Source organism: Fukomys damarensis, unplaced genomic scaffold (genome assembly GCF_012274545.1).
Source record: "Fukomys damarensis isolate Sample0158 unplaced genomic scaffold, DMR_v1.0_HiC HiC_scaffold_15, whole genome shotgun sequence".
NCBI classification, from domain to species: domain Eukaryota; kingdom Metazoa; phylum Chordata; class Mammalia; order Rodentia; family Bathyergidae; genus Fukomys; species Fukomys damarensis.
Window position 1 is genome coordinate 64,656,035 of NW_022900927.1, and position 22,576 is coordinate 64,678,610.

General features: G+C 47.0%; 1 protein-coding gene across 4 annotated transcripts in view; it reads left to right on the top strand.

The window, feature by feature from the left end:
* The window catches only part of Rfx4 (regulatory factor X4), a 136,164-nt gene that overhangs the window by 82,643 nt on the left and 30,945 nt on the right, over window positions 1-22,576 (top strand). For all 4 annotated transcript variants that reach the window (XM_010631310.2, XM_010631309.2, XM_010631308.2 and 1 more), the window contains 4 exons: window positions 10,598-10,698; window positions 12,584-12,642; window positions 15,407-15,551; window positions 21,850-21,944. In XM_010631310.2, coding sequence (XP_010629612.1) covers window positions 10,598-10,698; window positions 12,584-12,642; window positions 15,407-15,551; window positions 21,850-21,944 — 400 coding nt within the window. The remainder of the gene's footprint in view (window positions 1-10,597; window positions 10,699-12,583; window positions 12,643-15,406; window positions 15,552-21,849; window positions 21,945-22,576) is intronic.

Consider the following 22,576-nt stretch of genomic DNA (forward strand, 5'->3'; position numbering starts at 1 on the left):
GATCTTTTGTAGTCCTCAGAAATATTTTAAATATTTTTCATCTTATATATTTCTGATTAGATTTATTCTCATTTTATCTTTCCATTGCTATTTACAACAGTCTTTTTGATGCTATTGGTAGTTGTGTGTATATGTGTACATTAATACTTCATATTTTATCAGTTTAACCATATTAAGAGTAATTATCTTACCACTGCACTCATTTTTAAAGTTCTCTTGGGTTTTGCAGATTCAGAATCATATTATCTACAAACAAAAGGTAATTCTATTTTTGCCTCTCTGATTTTTATAGCTTGATTTTATTTCTCTTATCCACCTGTTGGCTCATACCACAAGCACATGTTAAGATTCTTTGACTTTAATAAGTGTTTCTCTGGTCAGCACAGTGCTTATTGGAGGTTAAGAATGAATTAACAATGAGCTGGGGATTTAGCCCAATGGCACCACACCTACCTTGCAAGCACAAAGTCCTGAGTTCGATCCCTGATACCAGGAAAAAAAAGAAAGAAAATCACCATCTTTTATTAAGTCATGAAATATTTTTATGAAAGATGATTGTTGCATATTATACAAAGCCTTTTTAGCATCCATAAAAATGATCATCTGTTTCCTAAAATTAAATCATTCTTGCATTCCTAAAATAAACCCCATTTAGTTGTAGTATTTTATTTTTCTTTAATGTGCTGTGCTTTAGGATTTTAGCTACTGATGTTTTATTTGGGGCCCCTTCATCGTAAGTCACGGGGAGAGAGAGCCACACTGTGCTCTGAGTGTCGTATTTGTCAGTTGCTCCTGTCATACAAGGGACTGGGATGCCTGCTTTCTTTTCTCTGAGCTCTGAAACATTTTAGATGGCACTAGAGTATTTTATGTTCAAATATTACGTAGATTTAATGTTCGTTTGAAAGTATCTGAGCCTAGTGTTTTGTTGAAATAGATCTTTGGTGTTTTTCTTCCTTCTCTTCTATATTAGCTGGTTGGTTTGGGTTTTCTGTCATCTTAAAGTTTTGGTAAATTATGTTTTCCTAGAAAATTGTCCTTTTCCTCCAGATCCTTAAATTTATTTGCATAGAGTTGAACCAGGTAGGCTGTGTAGTTATTAAATTTCTCCCAGGTCTATGATTATTTGGGCTTTAATATGTTTTAGTTTCTGTGGTTGTGCTTTCTGAGTTTACCATTTCTGTATTATTTGTGTAATTTTTACAAGGAACAAGCTCTGGATGTTTTATTGCTGCTATCGCTTTTTCTGCTTTTAATACATTTTTGCTCTTATTATACTTACTGACTTTATTATTCATTTACTTAACAAATATGTATTGAATGCCTTCTACGTGTCTGGCACACTTCTAGGTTCCTGGGTTATATCAGTGACCAAAAAAACTGATCAAAACTAGATGTTTAATTTTATTCCTTTCATTCCTATTTATTTCAGGTATTGGTTTTTCTCTGAGCACAATGTTAGCTGTATCCTGTGGGTTTTCATATATAATATTGAATATTGCCATTTCCAGATATTCTGCTGTTTTATTTTGGAATTCTTCTTGTCTTGAGAATTTTAAAAGAGAAATTGAAACTTCCAAGTGCCAGGAGCTATTATTTTCTGATTATGATTCATTTTAATTTGTGTGCCTTTGTGATTAGAGACTTACCCAAACTGTTTCTTACTGAGACTTCATTTAGATTTTCTTTGTTTTTCACTACATGGTGAGTTTTATGGGAGGGTTTCATTGATAAGTGAAAAGAAAATATTCTCAGTTTTCAAGGTATAGACTTTGACATATATGATATTTGGTTCAACTCTGTAGCTAGTTCTCTTGCATTAGTGTTTGCTTTCTTTTTTTCACTAAGTTTATTGGTACATTTTAGGTATATGGTGTAATGACATTCATCATTGGGATCTTGTACCTTTACATGATGTATCTTGGTTCTTATTTTTTCTCCATTCCCTGCCCTCCCTTCATGCCCTCCACCCTCCCTATTTACAAAGACTTTGTTTCCATTTTTTCCTGTTCTCATATTTTTTTCTTTACTTTCCTCTACCCCTTCCACTTCCCTTACTCCTTTTGACTATTTCTTCCTATTTCACATTATACATTTTGATCCTTACTTACATTCTTAGCTTTCACACCAGAGAAACTATTTGGTATTTACACACGTGTGTTCTATTTATTTCACTTGAGTATGGCCTCAATGTATATCCATTTGTCTATAAATGTCTCTAGTTTCTTGTTCTTTATGGCAGAGTAGTACTCCATTTTACACCACACACACACACACACACACACACATCTTCTTTATCCAGTCTCCAGTTGATGGGCAATTGGGCTGTTTCCAAGTTTTAGCCATTACAAACTGTGCCGCTATAAACATGGGTGCACATGTATTGCTGTGGTATGGTTCTTTTAATTCCTTTGGGAAATAGCTGGGTCAAATGGGACCTCTAATCCTAGTTTTTCGAGGTATCTCCATCTTGATTCCAAAGTGGTTGCACCAGTGTTTGCTCTCTCAGATCTGTTGTGGGACCAGAAAGGTGAGAGACGCGTGACTAGAGTCCGCTAGCCTATTTCACTGTGTATTTCCCTCAGTCGTTGTTTATTTAATTTGCATTTAGAATTCAAGCCTTCTGGAGTGCACTTTATATTCATTAACATTCGCCATTCACCACGTTTATTTATACAGTCAACGTAAAAGTACCCCATCACCTCGAAGAGTCCCCTCATGCCCCACGCAGCCATGCCCTCTGTCCCCTGCAGGCTCCTGGCCATCATCATTTGCTTTCTGCCTCTATAGTCTTGTATTTTCCAAAATCTCATACAAATAAATTATCTAGTGGCCTTTTGAGTTTGGTTTCTTCTACTTAGAATACTCCATCTTGCTGTGTTTGTCAGAGTCTTGTTCTTTCTAAGGGCTCAATAGTATTCCACAGTGGGGATGCATGGATATTCATCCAGTCTCCCATGGAAGGGCATTTCAGTTGTTTTTGGTGTTTGGCTACTATGAATATATCCATATAAACAGTTGTGTACAGATTGCATAAGTCATTTCCCTTGCTTGAAAATGAAAAATGTGACTGCTGTACTGTATTGTGACTATGTAGTCAGCATAATAAGAATTTGCACTGTTTTCCAAGCTGCCTTCTCCTAGAACCAGATTTTCTGTTGTTGTGCACCCTCAAAGCACTCGGTATCATCAGGGTTTTGCCTGTTGGTCTTAGCCATCCCAAGGGGTGTGCAGTGATACCAGATTGGGATTTTAATTTGCATTTCTGAATGATTAATCATATAGACCATCTTCCCAAGTTCTTTATTTGGGGGGTGGTACTGGGGCTTGAATTCAGGATCTAGTGCTTGCCCGGCAGGCACTGTTCCCTTAGCTACATCCTCCAAGTTCTTATTTGATAGCTGCATATCCTTTTTGGTGAAATCTCTGTTCAGTTTTTTGTTGTTTTTTTTTTTCTGTGTATTTGTTGTTATTGTTGTTGGGTTGTTTTGGCACTACTGAGTTTTGAGAGTTCTTTATATATTCTTGATATAAGTCCTTAAACAGACATGTGTTATGAAAATTTCTCCTCCCCAACATCTAGCTTGTTTTTTCATCTTATTAGCTGTCATTTGAGGGATAGAACTTCTAAATTGTGATGAATTCTTATTTATCAATATTTTCTTTTACAGATTTTGTTTTTAGTATTATCATAACTCTTTGCCAAGAATAGTAACAAAAATTTTCTCCTATATGCTCATCTAGAAGTTTTGGGGTATGTTTTGCATTTTACAAATGTTTTCCGACTTTATGCCTGATATTTTTTCTGCTTGATGCAGGTGTCTCATCATGTTACCCAGCTGGTCTCCACCTCAGCTTGCTGGGCTGGTGAGACTGAAGCCCCACACCCCCTTGCCCAGCTTGATTCCTTTTCTCTCTTTTTAGTTTTGTATATGGTGTGAAGTTTAGGGGGTCAAGCTTCCAAATATTCCAGCGCATTTCTTTACCGATCCAGCCTCTTTCTATTGAATTGCTTGGTAGTGCTGTGGAAATGTAATTGGCCATGCATGTGTGGGTTTGTTTCTGGACTCTCGGTTCTGTCCCATTCATCTGTGTGCTTCTCCTTTTACCAATACCACATTGTTTTCATTACTATAGCTTCACCGTAAGTCTTGAAGTAGTGTAAGACCAAGTACTTTTTTCAGAACTGTTCCTTTGCTTTGGCATATTATTTCTGTAGTCTTATAAATCCTGTGGAATCTTGGTTGCAATTTTGTTGATTTATAGATGATTTTTAAATAATTGGCATCTTACTAATATTGAGTCCATGATCTCTCTCTCTTTTTCCTTAAGTCCTCTCTTATTTTTTCCTTTGATGTTTTATAGTTCTTAGCACATCAATCTTGTTTAGCATGTAACTCATATTTCCTAGATTTATATCTAAGTATCTCATTCAAATAATACCTTTTAAGAGTTCCATTTCCAGTTGTTTTTGCTAGTTCATAGAAACATGATGTATTTTTGTTTGTTGATATTGTGTTGTACAATCTCACTAAACTTGTGTATTAGTTCTAATAGAGTTTTTATTGCTTCTTGGGGATTTTCTACAAGTACGAATATGCAATCTAGGATTTGAGACCTTTTTTGTTTCATAATTCTCCCTTGTGTTACTACACTGAGGAGGATGGCTAACCTGATGTCCCAGCCTAGGTAAAGAAAAGCTAGGTCTAGGTTTTCTGTAGCTGCCCATTTTCAGGTCAAAAGAGTTCCCTTTTATTTCTTGCTTTCTGAGAATTTTTATCACAAAAGGATTTTGAATTTTGTTAGAAGTTTTTGTTTGTGTGTTTGAAGAACATGGTAAGGCTTTTCCACTTCAGCCTGTTCACATGGTGAATTTTACATCGTTTTTGAAGAATAAAGCAGCATCTTATCCTCAAACCCCCTGCACTGTGAATTTTAGAAGACAGATTGCTAGATTGCAATTGCTAAAGATTCTGTTGAGAGTTTTATTTCTAGGACCATGAAAGTAATTGATCTTCAGGTTTCTTTTTTTGTAACAATTTTCTTCAATTTGATAATCAAGGAAATGCTGATCTCATAAAATGAGTTTGGGAATGTACCCTCTCCTCTTTTTTTCTGGAAGAGTTAGTGTAGAATTTTTGTCTGAATTTTTGAATTCATGAGGTTAGATCTGTTCATATTTCTTTATTATCCATTTAATATCTGTAGGATCTGTAAAAATACCCCTTTCTCATTCCTGATGTGGGTAATCGGTGTATATTTTTCCTTAATCAACGTACCTAGAGTGTTATCAATGTTATGTATAGATTTTTAAAAACAAAACCAAACAGCCAGGCATGGCGTTCCACACCTATAATCCCAGCATGCTGGGAGGCTGAGGCAGAAGGATTGCAAATTCAAGCCCAGCCTGAGCAATTTAGCAAAACCCTGTCTTAAAATAAAAACTTTTAAAAGGATCTGGGCATAATAGTTCAATGGCTAGGGTTCAATCCCCAGTACTGAAAATAAAGCAACCAGTTTTTAGGTTCTCTGATTTCTTTAGTTTATTTTTTCTATTTTCAATTTCATGGATTTTTTTAATTGATTTGGGTTTGTTTTGCTCTTCTTCTGTTTGTGTCTTTAAGTGGAAGTTTAGATTATTGATTACAAATCTATTTTCCTATAAATCATTTATGCTGTACATTTTCTTCTAATCATTGTTTAGCTACATCCCCCAAATTTTGACATGTTGCATTTTCATTTTATTAATTCAAAATATTTTCCACTTTTCCCTGTGATTTGCTCTTTGATCTATGGGTTATTTTAGAAGTGAAATGTTTAATTTCCGTATATTTGGGGATTGTCGAGGTACCTTTCTGTTATGAAAAGCCATGATTGCCTTGTTATTTATTTATATAGAGGAGATACATAGATATATAGTTTTTTTGGTTTTTTTGTTTTGTTTTGTTTTGTTTTGTTTTTTGTGCCAGGGATCAAACTCAGGTTCTTGCACTAGCAAGACAAGCGATGGAACCACTGAGCTAAATCCCCGGCCCTGTATATATTTATAATTAACAGTTATTTTTAGTTTTTATATTTTTAGTTAGTTAAACATACCTTTGAATAATATTGTGCTGCTTCACACATAGTATGACTCTTACAATGGTATATTCCCAATTAGTTATCCTTTCTTTTATGTTATTATCGTCATTTTATTTCAGTATATGCTATAACTTGTAAAATGTTGTAACTAATTGTTGCTTTAGATGATTCTCTTTTACAGTGATTGAAGACCTTTTATATCTACCGGCAGTGGTAGAACCATCTGATGCCCCTCCTTTCCTTTGTGGGTAGTAAATACAATTATCTGTGCAATGTCTCTCTGCCTGCCGAGTTTTCTTTAACATTTCCTGTATTGCAGGTTTAGTGGTGATTATTATTTTATTTTTTGTTTGTCTGAAAATATTGTCCTTCATTTTTGAAAGACACTTGTACTGGGCTCAGTAGTCTGAATCAGAAAGTGGGGGGTGTTGTCTTCAACACTGTAAAGCTTTCACTCCATTGTTTTTGTCTTGTGCCTTTGTCCTTGGTACGCCTTTCTTCCTCTGTGGGGAACGTGCCTTTTTCCTTGAATGCCCTCAAGGTTTTATTTTTGATTTTCAGCAATTAGATCATGATGAATCTAACAGTTTTGTTCAGAGTTGGCTGCGTTTCTTGGATCTGCACTTTAATGTATCATCATTTTTTAAAATTCCCAGACCTCATCTTCTGTACTTTCTCTTTTCAGTCTTTCTGATAGTTCATTTATAAGTGTGTTAGACCAGTTGATATGGTCCCACAACTCTTGGAAGCTCTGTTTTTTCTTTTTCTGCTTATTTCTCTCTGAGCTTGATTGGGTATTCTTACTGGCCTGTCTTTGGGATCACTGACTCTCCCCTTGGGCAGGTCCATGATGAGAGTGTTGAAGGTATTCTGTTTTGATATTTATATCTAACTTTTCATTTGACTCTTTTAAAAATAACCCTGTGTTACAATTCTTTGTCTGTCCCTGCTCTGTGGCTTTTCCATCAGAGATACACAGTGTTACTGTTGGTCATATTAACTGTTACCGTTGTAAATTTCCCGCTTGCTAGTCTGGTTATATTGATTGCTGGATCTTTTGAGAGGAAGCTCTTTTCTCAACTTAGTGTGTATGAGAAATGGTTTACTTACTTCTGACACTGCTGTGTAGGTGTTTTACACACCCCGCATTCGCAATCTGTTACGAAGCAGTTTGTGACGTACAAATGGAATTTAATACCTGCCTAGAAGTGGGAAACAGCCAGCAAGATGGAAGATTTAATCCAGACGTGTAGAAGGCAGAGTTTAAGAGTGGAAATGACTTATCACCCTTCACCTGCAACCAAAATGCTCTCAGGACTCAAATGTTCCTTGGTGTATTACTCCAGTATTTATTGATTACTATGAAATATTGGTTACTATAAAATATTTATTGGTTACTAGGCACTGTGGCAGCCCCCGAATACACCACTGCATAATGGAAACATGTCTGCTGCCCCACTGAGCTTACAGTCTACCATGGGATTCGTTGTTTTAACTCGTTTTAACTCCATTGTTAAATACTTAGCAGTGTGATCTTGGACTCACAAACCCAGTGTCACTCCATTAATCAGGAGGACAAAGTTATTTCGAAGACCAAGGTCCACCCGACAGCTGGCGTTGTGTGGCTTCCCACATCCGTTCATTCCTCCCCTGCCTGAGTGCCATCTGTGTACCGGCCCTGGGCGCGGTCGGAACGGGAGTGAGGATGGCGACCCCTCCCGATGCCCTCTCCCAGCCCTGGCCAGGCTGGGGCCTGGCTCAGCTCTCCCTTCTGTCCGGCTCCGGAAAGCACAGAGAAGTGTCGGCAAATCGGTGACACTCCCACTGCCATCCTAAAGGCAGAATTTACTCGTAGAAAGCGTAGCTCCTTCTCAGACTTGGACACTTCCCCTCTTCCGAGTGATCTTGGCACAGCGGTGGCTGGCAGTAATCGCTTTAGCAAAATGAAGAAGGAGAAGACATCAGAGGAGGAAAGACTCAGGACCGGGCCTGAGACGTTGAAGGAACCGCAGTGAAAAGCAGAAGGCCATGGGTGGAGAGGAGGCAGGAGGCAGGTGCCAGAGTACCTGGAGGCATGGATGTTGCCGCCAGACAGGCCCAGGCTTGAACCCTGGTGGGGCTACCTACCTGGCCACGTCTCCTCCAATGAACTAAGAACTTTCCTGGGCCTCAGCTGTCACCTCTCTGCTGGGACTGACACTAGTGCCCACTTGAGGGGAGGACCGAGGGTTAAAGCGGAAGTGCTCAGCGCTCCTTAGGGTGATTACCATCGTAACCTTCTGGAGGTGGCAGAATTAAGATGCAGCCCAAGGGCTCAAGCTGGACCTGTAGCGTAGGGAGGAAGAGCTGTCACTGGAAGGAGTAATCTCGGGAGGAAGGCTGGCTAGGGAAGAGACAGGAACCCCACACAGAAAGGGACGGCAGGAGGGGGTGATGGGCAGCCTCAGCACGTGGTGTCGGAGGTGGCACAGCCCAGTGCCGAGGAAGGGACCTCAGGCCACGTGGTCACAAAGCCGGCGACCCCACAGTGAAATAGCCTGAATGTTTAGGTAATGGACAGCAGACCCAAATTCCAAGTCCTAGAATAGAATCTCTTCTGGGCTGAGTCCTTCCTTGCTTTTCTTCAGCTTAATAAAAGCAAACAATTGCAGGAAGTGAAAGGCCCATCCACGGACGGCCGCTTCTCTCTGCTGCTCCGGCTATGAGCCAGCAATGGCCACAGGTGTTGAGTGGAGAGAGAAGCCCCTCTGCCGTGGGCCATCAGAGATCTCTCAACATTTGGCCTCTGTTCGGAGCAGCCAAGCGTCCTAGGAAAGCTTCTCCCTTAGAAAGCGGGTCTGAAGGTGGAAAACGGGGCAGTTTTAAGCTTTGCCTCCTGCCACACAGAGGCCCCATTACAGGCCCCGGCTTGGCTCCCCCGCTTCCCGGAAGTCCCCTTTACCGTCCTCCCCGACAGTGCGCCAGGCCCACTGTCCCCACCCCAAGGAAGAGCCGGGTCCCTGCAGTCCCTCCGGTGCCCGTCTTCGAGGCGATCTTTTCCAACCCTGTGGCAGAGGCAGGGATGCTGGGACAGCGGGGGGCTGAGAGAGCGGGGTGCCTTTCTGTTCCGGGTGTTTTAGGCAATCCCACGATGGGGTAAAGAAGGAACAGATGAGCGGGGCAAGAGTGCAGCGCGATGGCAGGAGACGGGCGGGGTGGGTCTGGAGAGGCAGGAAGGGCGGGGCTGGGCCGCCACAGCGAGCCAGCAGGTGAGGCCTCGGGATGGGAGCAATGCTGCAGTTCTGCCATGAGTGCGGGAGGCGTTTCACTGCCCCATGTGAGGCATGGCTGAACCGGCTCGTAATTAACCACGGAAACTTCATGGAAAGTAGTTTCACTCTGAAATTTGAACCCCAAGAAAAGAACCCGGGCTGGGGGGGAGTGCGGAGCCTGACGTCCCTGGTAACAGAGGGGTCGCAGGTGCCGTGGGCTGCTGACCATGCAGACCCCGTGCCTGAGGTGTGCAGAAGTCCCCGAGCCAGGCAGGAAGACTGCTTCAGGGAAAGAGAACCGGGAGACACAGCGGCCAGGCCCGGGGGCTCTGTGACCAGGATCACGCAGAACCAGGGTCACAGATGCAGGGGCACGGCCAGGGCTTCCACAGGCCGGATGAAGGTGGCAGAGCCGAGCGTCGCGCGGATGTCCGTTAGGTGAGGGCGGAGTGAGGCGAACAGTGACTGGAATGGGGAGGTGACAAAGGGCCTGGACAGCTCCACTGCCCCGAAGCGCGAGACGGAGCAGAGGAGAGCAGCGTACATTTTATATTTAAATTGAGTCAGTGTGGATGCGTGGGCTGTCCGGGAGGGTGGAGGAGGGACCACACCCAGAACGGGATGCTGACCGCTGTCTTCCTCTGCTTTGTGGGCATGGGGGCGAAGGAGGTTGGAGTTCATCACCGGGAGGAACGGCAGGGCACAGGGAGTGCCCCACGGGGTGATGGTGGCCATCGAGGCCTGGCAGGACAGGCACTGGAAGGCTGCTCCGGGTGAGGTGGTCTCGTGGGCTCAGAGCAGAGGTGGGGTAGACGGTCCACGTTGGGACGGGGTGAGGCCCCCAGCCCGGCAGCACTGAGGAGGACCCTGGTCCCGGCACTGTGAGCAGGAGGCCTTAACTCCAACGGCAGCGTGGCAGCGTGGGCTTCGTAGGGCAGCAGGGGAGGGGAGGTGGCTGCAGAGTGCCCTTCCGAGGCCCCAGCCGCTGTCCGCACGCACACACGAGGCTCTTCTAAGATGCCCAGGGGACCTCCTCCTTGCTCAGCAGTGGCCTTCCCGCCACCGGCCTCGTGGGTCCGCACTGGTGCCCATTAGCCCCTTCCCAGGCCCGAGGCTCTCAGCAAGGCCGGCTTCGGGCCCTGTCCCAGCACCTCTGGGACATGTGGCACAGTGGGTAGCGGCCAAAACCTGAGTGGAGGAGACAAAGCTGGAGCCTCAGGATGGACTGCACAACACAGGCACCTCAGTGTCCCTTCTCTGTGCAGCCTGACGCAGGTGATCCGGAAGTTTGCCAAGCAGCTGGACGAGTGGCTGAAGGTGGCCCTGCACGACCTCCCAGAAAATCTGCGAAACATCAAATTTGAGTGTAAGCTGGGGTCGTGGGGAGAAGGGAGGGAGAGTAACCGTCGAGTGGCACGTTTTCTGTGGGTCGATAATGAAGTGACAGCAGCTACCACAGGCTGTCTGCCCGCAGAGCGGCAGTGGTCAGTGCCCTGTGTGCTGAGCTTATTGCTTCCTTGCAGAATGTTCATTGTAGGTGGCACAGGGCTCCTTGTGGAGGAAGGGAGCTCTGCTGAGACCTGGCAAGCCACAGAGCTAGGCTTTACTCCCAGGCCATCGGTCTGCTGCCCAAGTTTCTGCTCCTGTCCGCCTCTGCAGTGTAGGAAACGCGGTAGGAAACGCAGTCTCTGTTCTAAGACGAGGCTCGTGATGCGGAGAAGTCGCCCCAGAGCCAGAGGCCATCCAGCTGGGATGTAAAGGCCGCGAATGACCTCAAAGTTCTGAGATTTTCACCAGCTCCTACCCACGGAATGGGCGTGGCTGGTGATGGGGAGCAGCTCAGGGCCTTCTCCTGTCCTCCCCTAATGAGAAAGCCAAATTAATATTTCTCCCAGAAGGACCTGGGGCTGTGAACCGTGTCTTGCCAAGCTCCTCCTCCGCCCCCTGGCGTGGGCTGTTTCGGAGACCAGTTCGTCCCCCGCTCCCCGCTCTACGCGTGTGCAGACCCTGCACAGCTCATTTGTTGCCATTAAGATTAAGCAAAGGTGAAATGATTTTAAGCAAAACAAGGTTTTAAAATATATGTTTCTCAAAGCTCCATTTGAATACAGCTTGCTATTCTTGCCTGAAACAAGTGCCAGAGAGGAAAATGAAGGCGATCAAATTACCCTCTCTCTGGGGGCGCAGGAGGTCTTTCAGACGCCTTTGAGGACGCCTGCGGGGCCCATCACCTATTGATAAAGCCCGCTTTATTTCATGGCTCTCAGTTCTTTTCTTTTCTCCAGCACTAAATTCCACATCACAAAGTTAAAGAAAAAGTAATTAAGGAGAAGGATTAACGATTGATTGGCCTGGAAAATTAGAAGTTCATCTGTCCACCCCCCAACCCCGTTCCTCCACCCCACACCCTCGTTTTCAAACCAAGCCAGCTCCTAGCGCAAATGAGAATAATCCCGGGGAAGTTTCTATTTCTTGACCAGTTTAGAAATTAATGAGAAGAATGCCCCGTGCCCGTTTTCATTAAGCTGACAAAACAAGCAGCTCGAAGTCTCTCTGCTGGCCCTTCCGCCAGTGCGAGCTGGCCAGCCGAGGAGGTGGCTCGTACCAGGGAGTGCAGTGCAGCTGGAGGCCGTGCGACACCGTGGACTGCAGGCTGTGGTCTGCAGGCTCTGGTCTTGTCTGCTGCGACACTGGGCAGATAGCCGCCCCACTTCAGCCCGCCTGCCGCTACGTTGGCGCAGGGAGCAAGCACTTTTCCTAAAGGCAGCGACCACCATTTTGGCGATCATGCCGCAAGCTGGGCAGATTATCAAAGCCACACGCAAGGTGCCGCTGGGGCGCCGTCCTAGAAGGGCCCTGTCCCCAGTCAAGATCTCCTGTCAGACATGCTCCTGTTCAGAAGGGGCTTCTTCAAAGCTGCCACTGGATTCCTGCAATCATTTATGGGGAGAACGAGTGAGCTTGCAATTAGCGAAATGAAAGACAAGTGAATAGTTGCTTCTACTCGCGGTTGATTGACGCCACCATTTCTCACACCTGCGAGTGTGGCAGGTGTGTGACTTTGAAATCTGTACCTCAGAGGTCACCGGGAGGAAACTGTTGTTGAAGCCCAAGGGGAAGAACAGAGAAGGGTCCAGTGCAGCGGGGGTGTACAGTGGGAGTGGCGCTGTAGGCAGAGGAAGGGAGCCACTCTTTGAACCCGACCTTGGATTTTAAGGGCGCTGATATTTCCATCTCTTTTCCTCTTGCAGTGTCCAGGAGGTTTTCCCAAGTCCTGAGAAGGCAGACGTCGCTCAATCACCTTTGCCAGGTAGCTGCCCTCTGCGTCTGTCCCGGGTCTGTCATTGGAAACCCAGGGGCCCAGAGGAGGGTGTGCCCAGGAATGCCTTCCAGTGCGTCTGTCCCTTCGTCCCCCGGGCCTCGCTCTCCATGAGGTGTACTTCCTACAGATAAGGAATTAAAATGCTAGCCAAGAACAACAGTTCCACTTACGCACAAAATCACCCTCACTTTGTCCCTAAACCTTTTAGATCCTTACTTTCCTGTTCTCCGTAAGTCGGAGCTGGTTCATGGCTGTTGGTATTTGGGGTGCAGAATTCCCTGTCTGCAGCATTGCTTGCCCAGTGCCTGGCTTCCATCCACTTGGTGCCACTCCCAAGCCCCACAGGTGACACCTAGCCCAGCAGTGCAGCCGGGAGTTGGGGTCACCCCAGCCACGGGCCACTGGATCCAAGAATCAAACATCAGAGAAACATGATGATTTGTCTATGAAATGCAGATCAAAAGCATCTAAGCCACACTGTACACTAAATATTTGCCCAACTCTTCTCACTTTTCCAGATCTGCATTATTTTTTAGCATAAAAGTAATAGGTGCTTGGTATAAGAAATTAAACAAACTGACTAAACTAGAAATGGAAGACCCTGCTCCCTGCCAATTGACTGAGAACTGTCTTGCTGTTAATTTGCCCCTTGGTGAAGGGAATCCAAGTCCAGGAAGGCGCCCCACGACCATGACACCCCAGGACCAAAGGCCCTGGCCATCACTGGCTAAGTGGCTCAAGCGTCTGAGACTGTTTGATGTACATGTGCTAAAAACATTTCCACCTACTCACTAACAGTGTTGGGCAATGTGCCCGCACCCACGCCCACACCTGTGGACAGCACACGGCACTCACGCACATGCACACACCCCCTCTCCACTTTGTACTCTTTGCAACACGTGGAATTTAATTGGCAAATGCAGCCTGCCTTTCCATGTTCACCAGACAGCCCTCAGACACCTTTGCTGACTGGCCAGAGGATGGGGGTCAGTTAGTGCCAGGAACACACACACACACACACACACACACACACACACACACACGGCAAGTCAGACTGGGTGAGATCCAGGACCGACCTTCACTGCGCAGCCCCGAGGGTCACACGGCCAGGCCCTTGCAGATCCAGCCAGTAAGCAAGCGCCTCGGCCGCCTCTTCCCAGTGCCCTACTATCTCTGTGGTGTCTGCCCTCCGCGGGAAAAGAGAAAGTAAACCAGGAATGAATTAAAGTTATGAAGGAAACTGAACATAACTTGGGAACAGCCAGGCACATAGCTACATATGCTGTGTGCCTTACGGTCAGAGGAGGCCTCTCCCTGGGGTGTCCTGGACGCCGCGAGTCACAGGGGACGGAGGGACTGCAGGGCAAGGCTGGAAAAGAGTGGTGCAGTAGCCACTGCAGGGGCATCCACCTGCCTAACAGTGGCCGCTTTGAAAATGTTTTACTTTCATTAGCCCATGTTTGCAGTGCGTGATGACTGCGCTCGCCTAGGGGTGGGGGTGGTGCGTCCATACAGTGCACCTTAATGCCGACGCCTCCTCTCACCTCCCGGCCCCTCCTTTCCCGCCAGCCATCTCCCTACTTCCTATCATCTGTCTTTCATTCTGCTGTTTTATTTGTTTCTACTTTGGACTCCTCATCGAAGAGAAATAGCTCCTGTACCTGTGCACTGTGCCTTTCAAACGTTCTCCCGAGGAGCCCCCAACAAGCAGCAGGCACTGTGACACCAGGAAATGGAGGCTCCTCTGCCTGGCTGCCCCAAATGAGCTCGCTGGTCCCCAGCAGTGCCGCGATGTGTCGGACTCCAGGACACCAAGCTGTCACGATCCTGAGCGGCTGGGATTATTGAGTAGGGTTTTCTCTGTGCTTGGCGATGCAAGTGGAACCAGGGGTTGCCAGAATTTACCTTAGCCTGGACTCTCACAAGCATGACAAGATGTACAACGCTCTTGAACGTTTTAAATCTCCTATTTATTAAAAGTTTGAAAAAGTGCAAGTAAAAAAAAAATGATCCCAGACATATTTTTCTTTGCTTTTTTCAGTTTTCTTTCAGCTTAGTGATGTTGTTCCAACTATTTTTCCAGCTTGTAAACTTAGGCTCACTAATGAGGGTCTGCTGCAGACGTCACAGCTTTAGAGGATCGTTACACACACTGACGCGCACACACACAGACGCACACAAACACACTACTGACTCTTATGGTATAGTTTCTTTTCTGCTCATCCCAATGATTCGTATTTATTTTAATCATCCTAATTAGATTAAAAAAGCAAAAACAGAAAATGGGGGCCTAAAATGCTTTAGAATACATTTACATGAAAAACGCACGCATCGAAATTTCTGTGGTTTAATCCATCGTATGCACAGCAGCAGCAGGGACGTCCCCCAGTCCAGCCCCAGGTATGCATGGGTGACCAAGTCCATAGCCCTGAGCCAAGCTCGAGTCAGAAAACAGGCAGCCCCGTGGGATTCCCCCACTGCTCCATGGGCCCAGGCCGGGCGGGCTGGGCACAGCGGCAGCGGATCTGGCCTGACCACCTTGAGGCTCCTGCAGAGGAGATGCAGGAGGAGGCAGCGGCCGCAGGAGGCAGTACCCGGACCTTCTGGGCTGTGGTGTCATCTGCTGCTCTCCTGAAACCGCTTTCCTGACTCTCAGAGTGGTTTGATGCCAGAAGCAGAAAGGAGGCAAGGGCAGGGCGTTTAACCTAACAGGCCGGGAACTAACTAGCGTACTGGCTGGCTTGGGTCGTAGGCGTCCCGGACAGTGATCCACAGCGCTGACATCACGTTCCAGATGCTGGAGGACTGGCGGAATGTGGACCTGAACAGCATCACCAAGCAGACCCTGTACACCATGGAAGACCCCCACGAGGAGCACCGCAAGCTCATCATCCAGTGTAAGGCCCGGGCGGCTTTCCCACACTGGCCCCTCTCCCTGAGTCCTGTCCCCCTTATCGTCCCCCCAGCCAGGAGGCAGATTGCCTGAAAGCACGTGTGTGGACACTGCTGCTGTAGCTGGTGGAGCACGTGATACCATGCCGGGACCCTCTTGGGCCCTGAGTGCCTGGCAGACCTTGTGTCAGTGACGCGAAGAACGGGAACTAAGTCTAGCTCATTGCCAGTCTTGGTGGACATAGTGTGATTTGACAACTATGAGGAATGTCTAAATATTTTTAAATTATTACAGTAAGAGACACATCATCGCCCCCCTCAGAATAATCCCTGCACTTCGAACACACTTATGCCGCCATTCTTAGGGCTCTCTGATTAGTTCTAAAATCCTCTTTGCTGAGGGTCTTCAGCTACTGTGGCTGCCTTGATGTCTTGAGTCGATTCAAAATATTTCCCTGTCATGGTCTTTTTTTGCTCAGGGGAGAGCCGGAAGTCAGAAGGTGCCAGCTCCCTTGGATAAGGTGGGTGGGGACGCACCCTGAGGTTTTCATGAGCCGCCTTTGCTTTGGGTGGCACCAGGCAGCATTCACCATATTTTTGATCATACCTTCTAAAGACACTCAGGAAGGTGGACTGCAGAGCTGATTCAGACAGTGTCGAGAGCGATGAGGTGGCTGCGCTGAACTGAGGAGGGTTCATGGCGACATGTCTCCCTGTGACCATTGTGTTTCATTGAAACATGCACTGTCGTTTTCGCCCACCCTTCTACATCAGCCTGGAGTCTGCAGTGTTTCAGGGCTCACGTGAGCCAGCCACTCCTGGCAGGGAAGCCTGCAGCCGCAAGTGTGCACAAAGAGGGTGTGCAGCGAATTGCCTGCCTTCTGCACCTGCTGGAGGAAAATCATTCTGCGGGTGTCCAGTCGGAGCGTGTGGTGCTCATGACAGAGTCCCCTGCCATTCCCATTGGAAAAGACTTTCTCTGGGGCCTCCTCAGCAGCACAGTGAAGGGCTCAGCTGTGTTTACCCTCCTGGGACTCAGCTCAGCCCGGTTCCCTCCTCTCTAGTTGCCCCAGCCCACTTTCCCCGTTAAGAATTTTAGGGAAAATCACCCAGATAACGCAGTTTAACAACAGTCTGCTCCATGCCGGGTCCTGTATGGAACCCACCAGAGCAGGAAAAGACTGTGCCCAGGAAGCTGGAGCCTCACCAGGGGTCACGCAGGTGCTAAGTGTCTGGGCTGACCTCCGCTGGCCACCAGAACTTGGGCAAGATACAGGGGTCCTGGATGTGTCCACCCACTGTCCACCAGGTGTCCGGGTCTGCTTTTCCTAACCCCCACCTGGTCCACCCAGACCGCTCAGGGCCTTCTGATCGCCATGTCCCCAGGGCCAGGTGCAGAGCAGGTGTCTATCCAGAGTCCTAGCCATGTCACCATCAGCAGCGTCGCACTCGGTCCCCTTTCTCCTCGCGCCGTTCGTGGCAGGAAAACAAAGCAGACCCCAGGGAAAGCACAACGCAGAGAGTTCTCGGAGCGCACAGGCTCTGCGCCTGCAGTGGCCACCGTGGAGGCTGAGATTCGTCCTCTCATTGAAGTGTTCCGCTCACTGTGCCAGTGCCTCCCGAGTGCCCGTCCTGGGTGCGAGTGCCCACCCACATGGGGCTGGGGCTGAGGACGAGGGGGAGATGAGCACAAGGCTGACGCAGCACAGGGGGCGTCTTGCCCAGGGCGGGCGGGGGGCTGCAGAAAGGCCCTGCACCTGGGTGTCACCCGCACCTTCTGCCGGCAGCTGGGTGCTTGGGTGCCGCTCACTCACTCTCTTCTGACGCCTGGCACATGGCCAGTGCCTGTGACGCTTTTCCTTGAGATAAATAAGTGTTTGTTGTTTTCTTTTAACTTTGATTAGCGCGTGTGTGCAGTGCATGGAGACTGTGTGCACAGCCGGGGCTGGCAGCCCTTAGCGCGTTTCGGTTCCCTCTTTTGCCCTGCTCCTTCCACCCCCTTTGTTTTTGTAGCATCAGATTCACTTACTTATCGTATAAGACCTTATGAAGTTAATGATCAGACATGCAGGCCGAAAACCAGACTAATAGGCCAAAGACACATCAAATGTGTGAGACGATTGTGCCAAGTCAAGGCACAGTTTTAGCCACATTGTCCACACTGGATTACAAAACCTTTTTCTTCTTTCTCTTTTACTCCATTAGCTGTCTGTTATTTTGTTATGTATATATTTCTATGAGAAACCATATGATATTTGAGTTTGTGTGTCTGAGTTATTTCTCTTCACGTTACAGTCTCAAGGTGCATCCACTTTCCTACAGATGGCTCAAGTGTACCCTTTTGATGGCAGAGTAGTACTCCATTGTGTAAAAATGTGATACCACATTTTTAAATCCATTTATCTGTTGATGGACATGCAGGCTATTTCCAAGATTTAGCTATTGTGAGTTCTGCTGCTATAAACATGGGTGTGCATACATTGCTGTGGTATCATGTCTTCAACTCTTTGGGGAAAGTCCCCAGACGGACAATGGCTGGGTCAAACAGAATTTCTCATTTTAGTTTTCTGAGAACTCTCCATACTGATTTCCATCGTATCTATATCAGTTCACACTCCCACCAACAATGGAAGAGGGTTCCTTTCTTCCCACAGCCTTGGCAGCATTTGTTATTGGTTGATTTCTTGATGGTATTCATTCTTTCTGGAGTGAGGTGCAATCTCAGTGTTGTTTACATTTCTCAAATAGCCAGTGATGTTGGACTTTTTCATGTACCTATTGGCCTCTTGTACTTCTTTGTCCCAGAAGTGTCTGTTCATTTCAGATACCCAATTTTTAATTAGGTCTTTAAATTTGGGATGTCTAATTTTCTCCAGTTCTTTGTATTCTAGATATCAGTCCTTTGTCTGAGGAACAGCTGGCAAGTCTTTTCCCCATTCTGTAGATTGTCTCTTCACTGTGTTAGTGGTTTCCTTTGCTGTGTCCTGATCTTTATAATTTCCTTCCTTGTACTGGCTTCAGGTTTGGATTGTTCTTGTTTTTCTAGGACTTTGAAGTACAGCACTGGGTTATTTATTTGAGCTCATCCTGTTTTTCTGATGTGGGAATTCACTGCTGCTAACTTCCCTCTTAGGACTGCTTTCAAAGCATCCCATAGGTCTTAGCATGTCATGGTGGCATTATCATTTTATTGTAGAAACTGTTTAATTTCTTCTTGAATTTCATCTGTGACCCATTATTTAAGAAAGTATTGTTTACTTTCCAGGTGTTTGCAGAGTTTATGTGGGTTTTTTTGCCATTTATTTCTGGTTTCATTGCACTGTGATCTGATAATATGCATGGACTAGTTTTGATTCTTTTGCATTTACTGTAGCATGCTATTGGATAGTGCATAGTTCATTTTAGTGAAAGTCCCATGTGCTGCTGAGAAGAATGTGTATTCTGTGTTGTTGGATGAAGCACTCTGTGAATATCTATTAAGTCCATTTGTTTGAGGGTTTGGTTCAACTCTGATATTTGTTGATTTCTTTGCCTAGCTGGTCTGTCAGTTTGTAACAGTGGGGTATTGAGCACCCCCTTACAGTAGTACCTCAGTACACAAACTTAATTCTTCCCACTATTCTGATTGCAAACTGAATTGGACAAGAACTAAATCAAATGTCTTCATAAGATCAACATTGAACCTAACCACTGAATTTGATTTGGTTCTCATCCAGTTCTGTGCGCACCCCGAATCACGGAAAGACTTGAGTTTGTGAACCGAGGTCCACTGTTCTGTTGCATTGGTGTTTATTTGATTTTTCATGTCCATTAGTGTTTGTTTTCTAAAGTTAGGTGCACTGGTGTTTGGTGCACATGTTTATAATTGTTAGCTCTTGCTGTTGAACTGTTCCCTTACCCAATGTGTAGTGGCCTTCTTTGCTTCTTCTGATCAGTCTTAGCTTGTCTGAAATTAGGGGAGCAGCTCCTGCTTTTCTCTGGGTTGCCACTGCAAGGGATGTTGTTTTCTATCCCTTGATTTTTAATCTGTATCTTTTAAAATTAAGTATGTTTCTTGTACGCTATACATTGGGGGTTTTATTTTTGATCTATTCTGCCAATCTGTGTCTTTTGATTGGAAAATTGAGACCATTCACATGAAGAGTCATTACTGAGAGGTGTTGATTTGTTCCTATCATTGCATTATTTTCTCACTACTGATTTCCTTACTTTCCCCCTTCTGCTCAGCTGCTCCTCCCACTAGGTGTGTTCATTCTGTTTGACTTACTGACATTGTTGGCTTCATTGTCTCTTTCTTGAGGATTTCTCATAGCACTTGTTTGGTGGTCATGAATTTCTTGAGATGCTCCTTGTCATGGAAATATCTATTTCTCCATCCATTTTAAAGGCAAGATTTGCAGGATATGTAACTCAGCGTTGGAAGTTGCTATCTTTTAGGGTGCCCCACTCCAAGCCCTCCTGGCATTGGCCAGCTCCTGCTGGGTACTCACCGCACTTCCGTGACCCTGGTGCCACCTAGGGGTGCTCGGCTCACCTGACATTTGCCGCATGGATGGCTCCCCGTGGAGGCAGCCTGGGACTGGTGTGCTCCACAGAACTGGATTCGGACCTGTGCTCTTGTGCACTATGACCACAGGGATAATGCAGAGGGCCATAGCCCAGTGCTGGGGCAGAGAAGTCATGAGGAGGCAGGCGTCTGAGCCAGGCCGTGTTTGAGTCTCCCCTCTGCTCCTCACTAGCTGTAAAACCTTTGGAAAGTTCTTCACCTTCAAGGATCTCCCACTCCTCCTTCGTAAGATGGGGTGATAACAGTACTTAGCCCCCTAGTCGTCCGTCCATCCATTCAAAAGCACAGGAGCCTCTGCTCTCTCACAGCGAACCATTGCTGCCATGCTGGGACACTCACAGTGGCAGGCGCTGTGTCCTCAGGCTGGACCAGGGCACAGCCAAGGGATTTAGAAGAGATTCTGGTGCATGCGGAGCGCTTGCCATGCCAGCTGCTAGCCCTCATGACACCGCCATCGCTGCTGCTGTCATTAACTGAAGCACAAGAGGTGGCCGTGGGCTGGGAGAGGGCACCGGAGACCGGGGTGCCGGCCCTGCTCTGACTGAGTGAGATGCTGATCTCATGCAGACATAGCTCCTCATCTACGAAATAAGAAAGATCAGCTAAATGGACTTTAAAAGCACATTCCTAGCCAGACATTGTGGCACACACCTGTAATCCCACACCCTGGGAGGCTGAGGGAGGAGGACTGAAAGTTTGAGCCTAGCCTGGACAATTTAGCAACTCAGTGAGACCCTGTCTCAAATTAAAAAGCACACAAAGGGCTGGAGATACATCTCACCTTACAGGCCCTGGGTTCAGTCCCCAGCACCAGGGGAAAAGCCGTCCCCCGTGAGGTGTGGGGCCTCCGGGCTCAGTGATCGGCTTCCAAGTCAGCTATTCAGTAAAATGCAGCCGACTCTCTGGGCCGCTGAGAGAGCAGAACAAAACCTGCTCAGCCCAATGAAGACAAGACTGTGTGAGCTTCAATTTTAGTGTGATTTAATGAGATCCACAAGCAAAAGGGTAGTGAAAAGAGATGTTGCCAAGTGCACGGGGCCACAGCCATGTGTCTGTCCCTAAAGCCCACTGATTACGAAGAGTGGCCACCCCCACGGCCAGTAGCTGCCGAGCGCCCACTCCCTCCAGAGCCTGGAGGCCGAGGCCGCTGCTTGCCCATAGCGCAGCCCAGAACCTTGGCCCAGTTGAAGCGGAGTGAGGGCAGCGCTGCCTCTGCCCCTTGACCTGAGCAGGCACTTGATCGGCAGCAGCTGGGGGGAATGTGTGAGGCGGTGAAAGTGCCGAAGACCCAGCGAGGGGACACCCACACATATTCATGGTGACCCCAAACAGGCCGCGCACAGCTCGCAGCACGCTGGGCGCGCACAGGGCCAAGGCAGGGGTGTGGGGAGGGTTCAAAAAATAACAGAGGCAACGGGAAAGGAGAGGAACAGGGCGTATGGGGACTGGAAACAACCTCGGTGTTCCCAGCCGGGCCCAGCCGGGCAGCCCAAGCCGGAAGGGTGAGGTGCAGCGTGGACTTTAAAAACCCTTGAGTAGCCGGGGATTTAGCTCAGTGGCACCATGCCTGCCTCGAAACCACAAGGTCTTGAGTTCAATCCCCGATACATTAAAAAAAATAAACAATAAAAAAACCCTGAATGCCCTGCCAAGACCTGGAGGTTTGATTTGCCTGGGTTTTGTGTCTTCGAGACGCACCTCTGCCTGCACACACAGCAGTCTGCTCTGTTTGACAGTGTACCAGGAGTTCGACCACCTCCTGGAGGGGCAGTCGCCCATCGAGTCCTACGTGGAGTGGCTGGACACCATGGTGGACCGGTGCGTCGTGAAGGTTGGTGCCCTGGGTCCCTGGGCGCTGGGGGTGGAGGGTGTGCTGTCCCCCCATTGACCCAGCTGCACGGCTCTTTTATGTACTAGGTAGGTAAATTCTTGGCAAGTGATTTTATTTATGTATTGTAGTCCACACTTGCCACACGTGAGGTTCACACTCCTTGTGTGGAGTCGGTGCGTGTAACTGACTCGTCCCACTTCTTTTCATGTCCCGTCCCCTCTCCCCCTCCCCTCTCCTTCTACTGATGCCCTTCCATTTGCAAAAGATCTTAGTATCTCCTAGTTTCTATCTTTTATTTGGCTCTTTATTTGTTCTTTGGGTTTCTCATGTAAGAGAAACCATGTGATATTTATGCTTGTGCATCTGATTTATTTCACTTAACGTTATGGTCTCATCTGTTTTCCTACAAATGACTCAAGTTTACCCTTCTTTATGGCAGAGTGGGACTCTGTGTAAATACCATGTTCTTTCTCCATTTGTCTGTTGATGGGCTTCCATGATTTAGCTATTAGGAGTTGTACCGCTATGAACATGTTAAAGTGTATTTGTACTGCTAAGAACAAGAAGTGAAAACCGGGCCAGGGATGTAACTCAGTGGTGCCACTGCCTGCCACACAAGTGCAAGGTCCTGA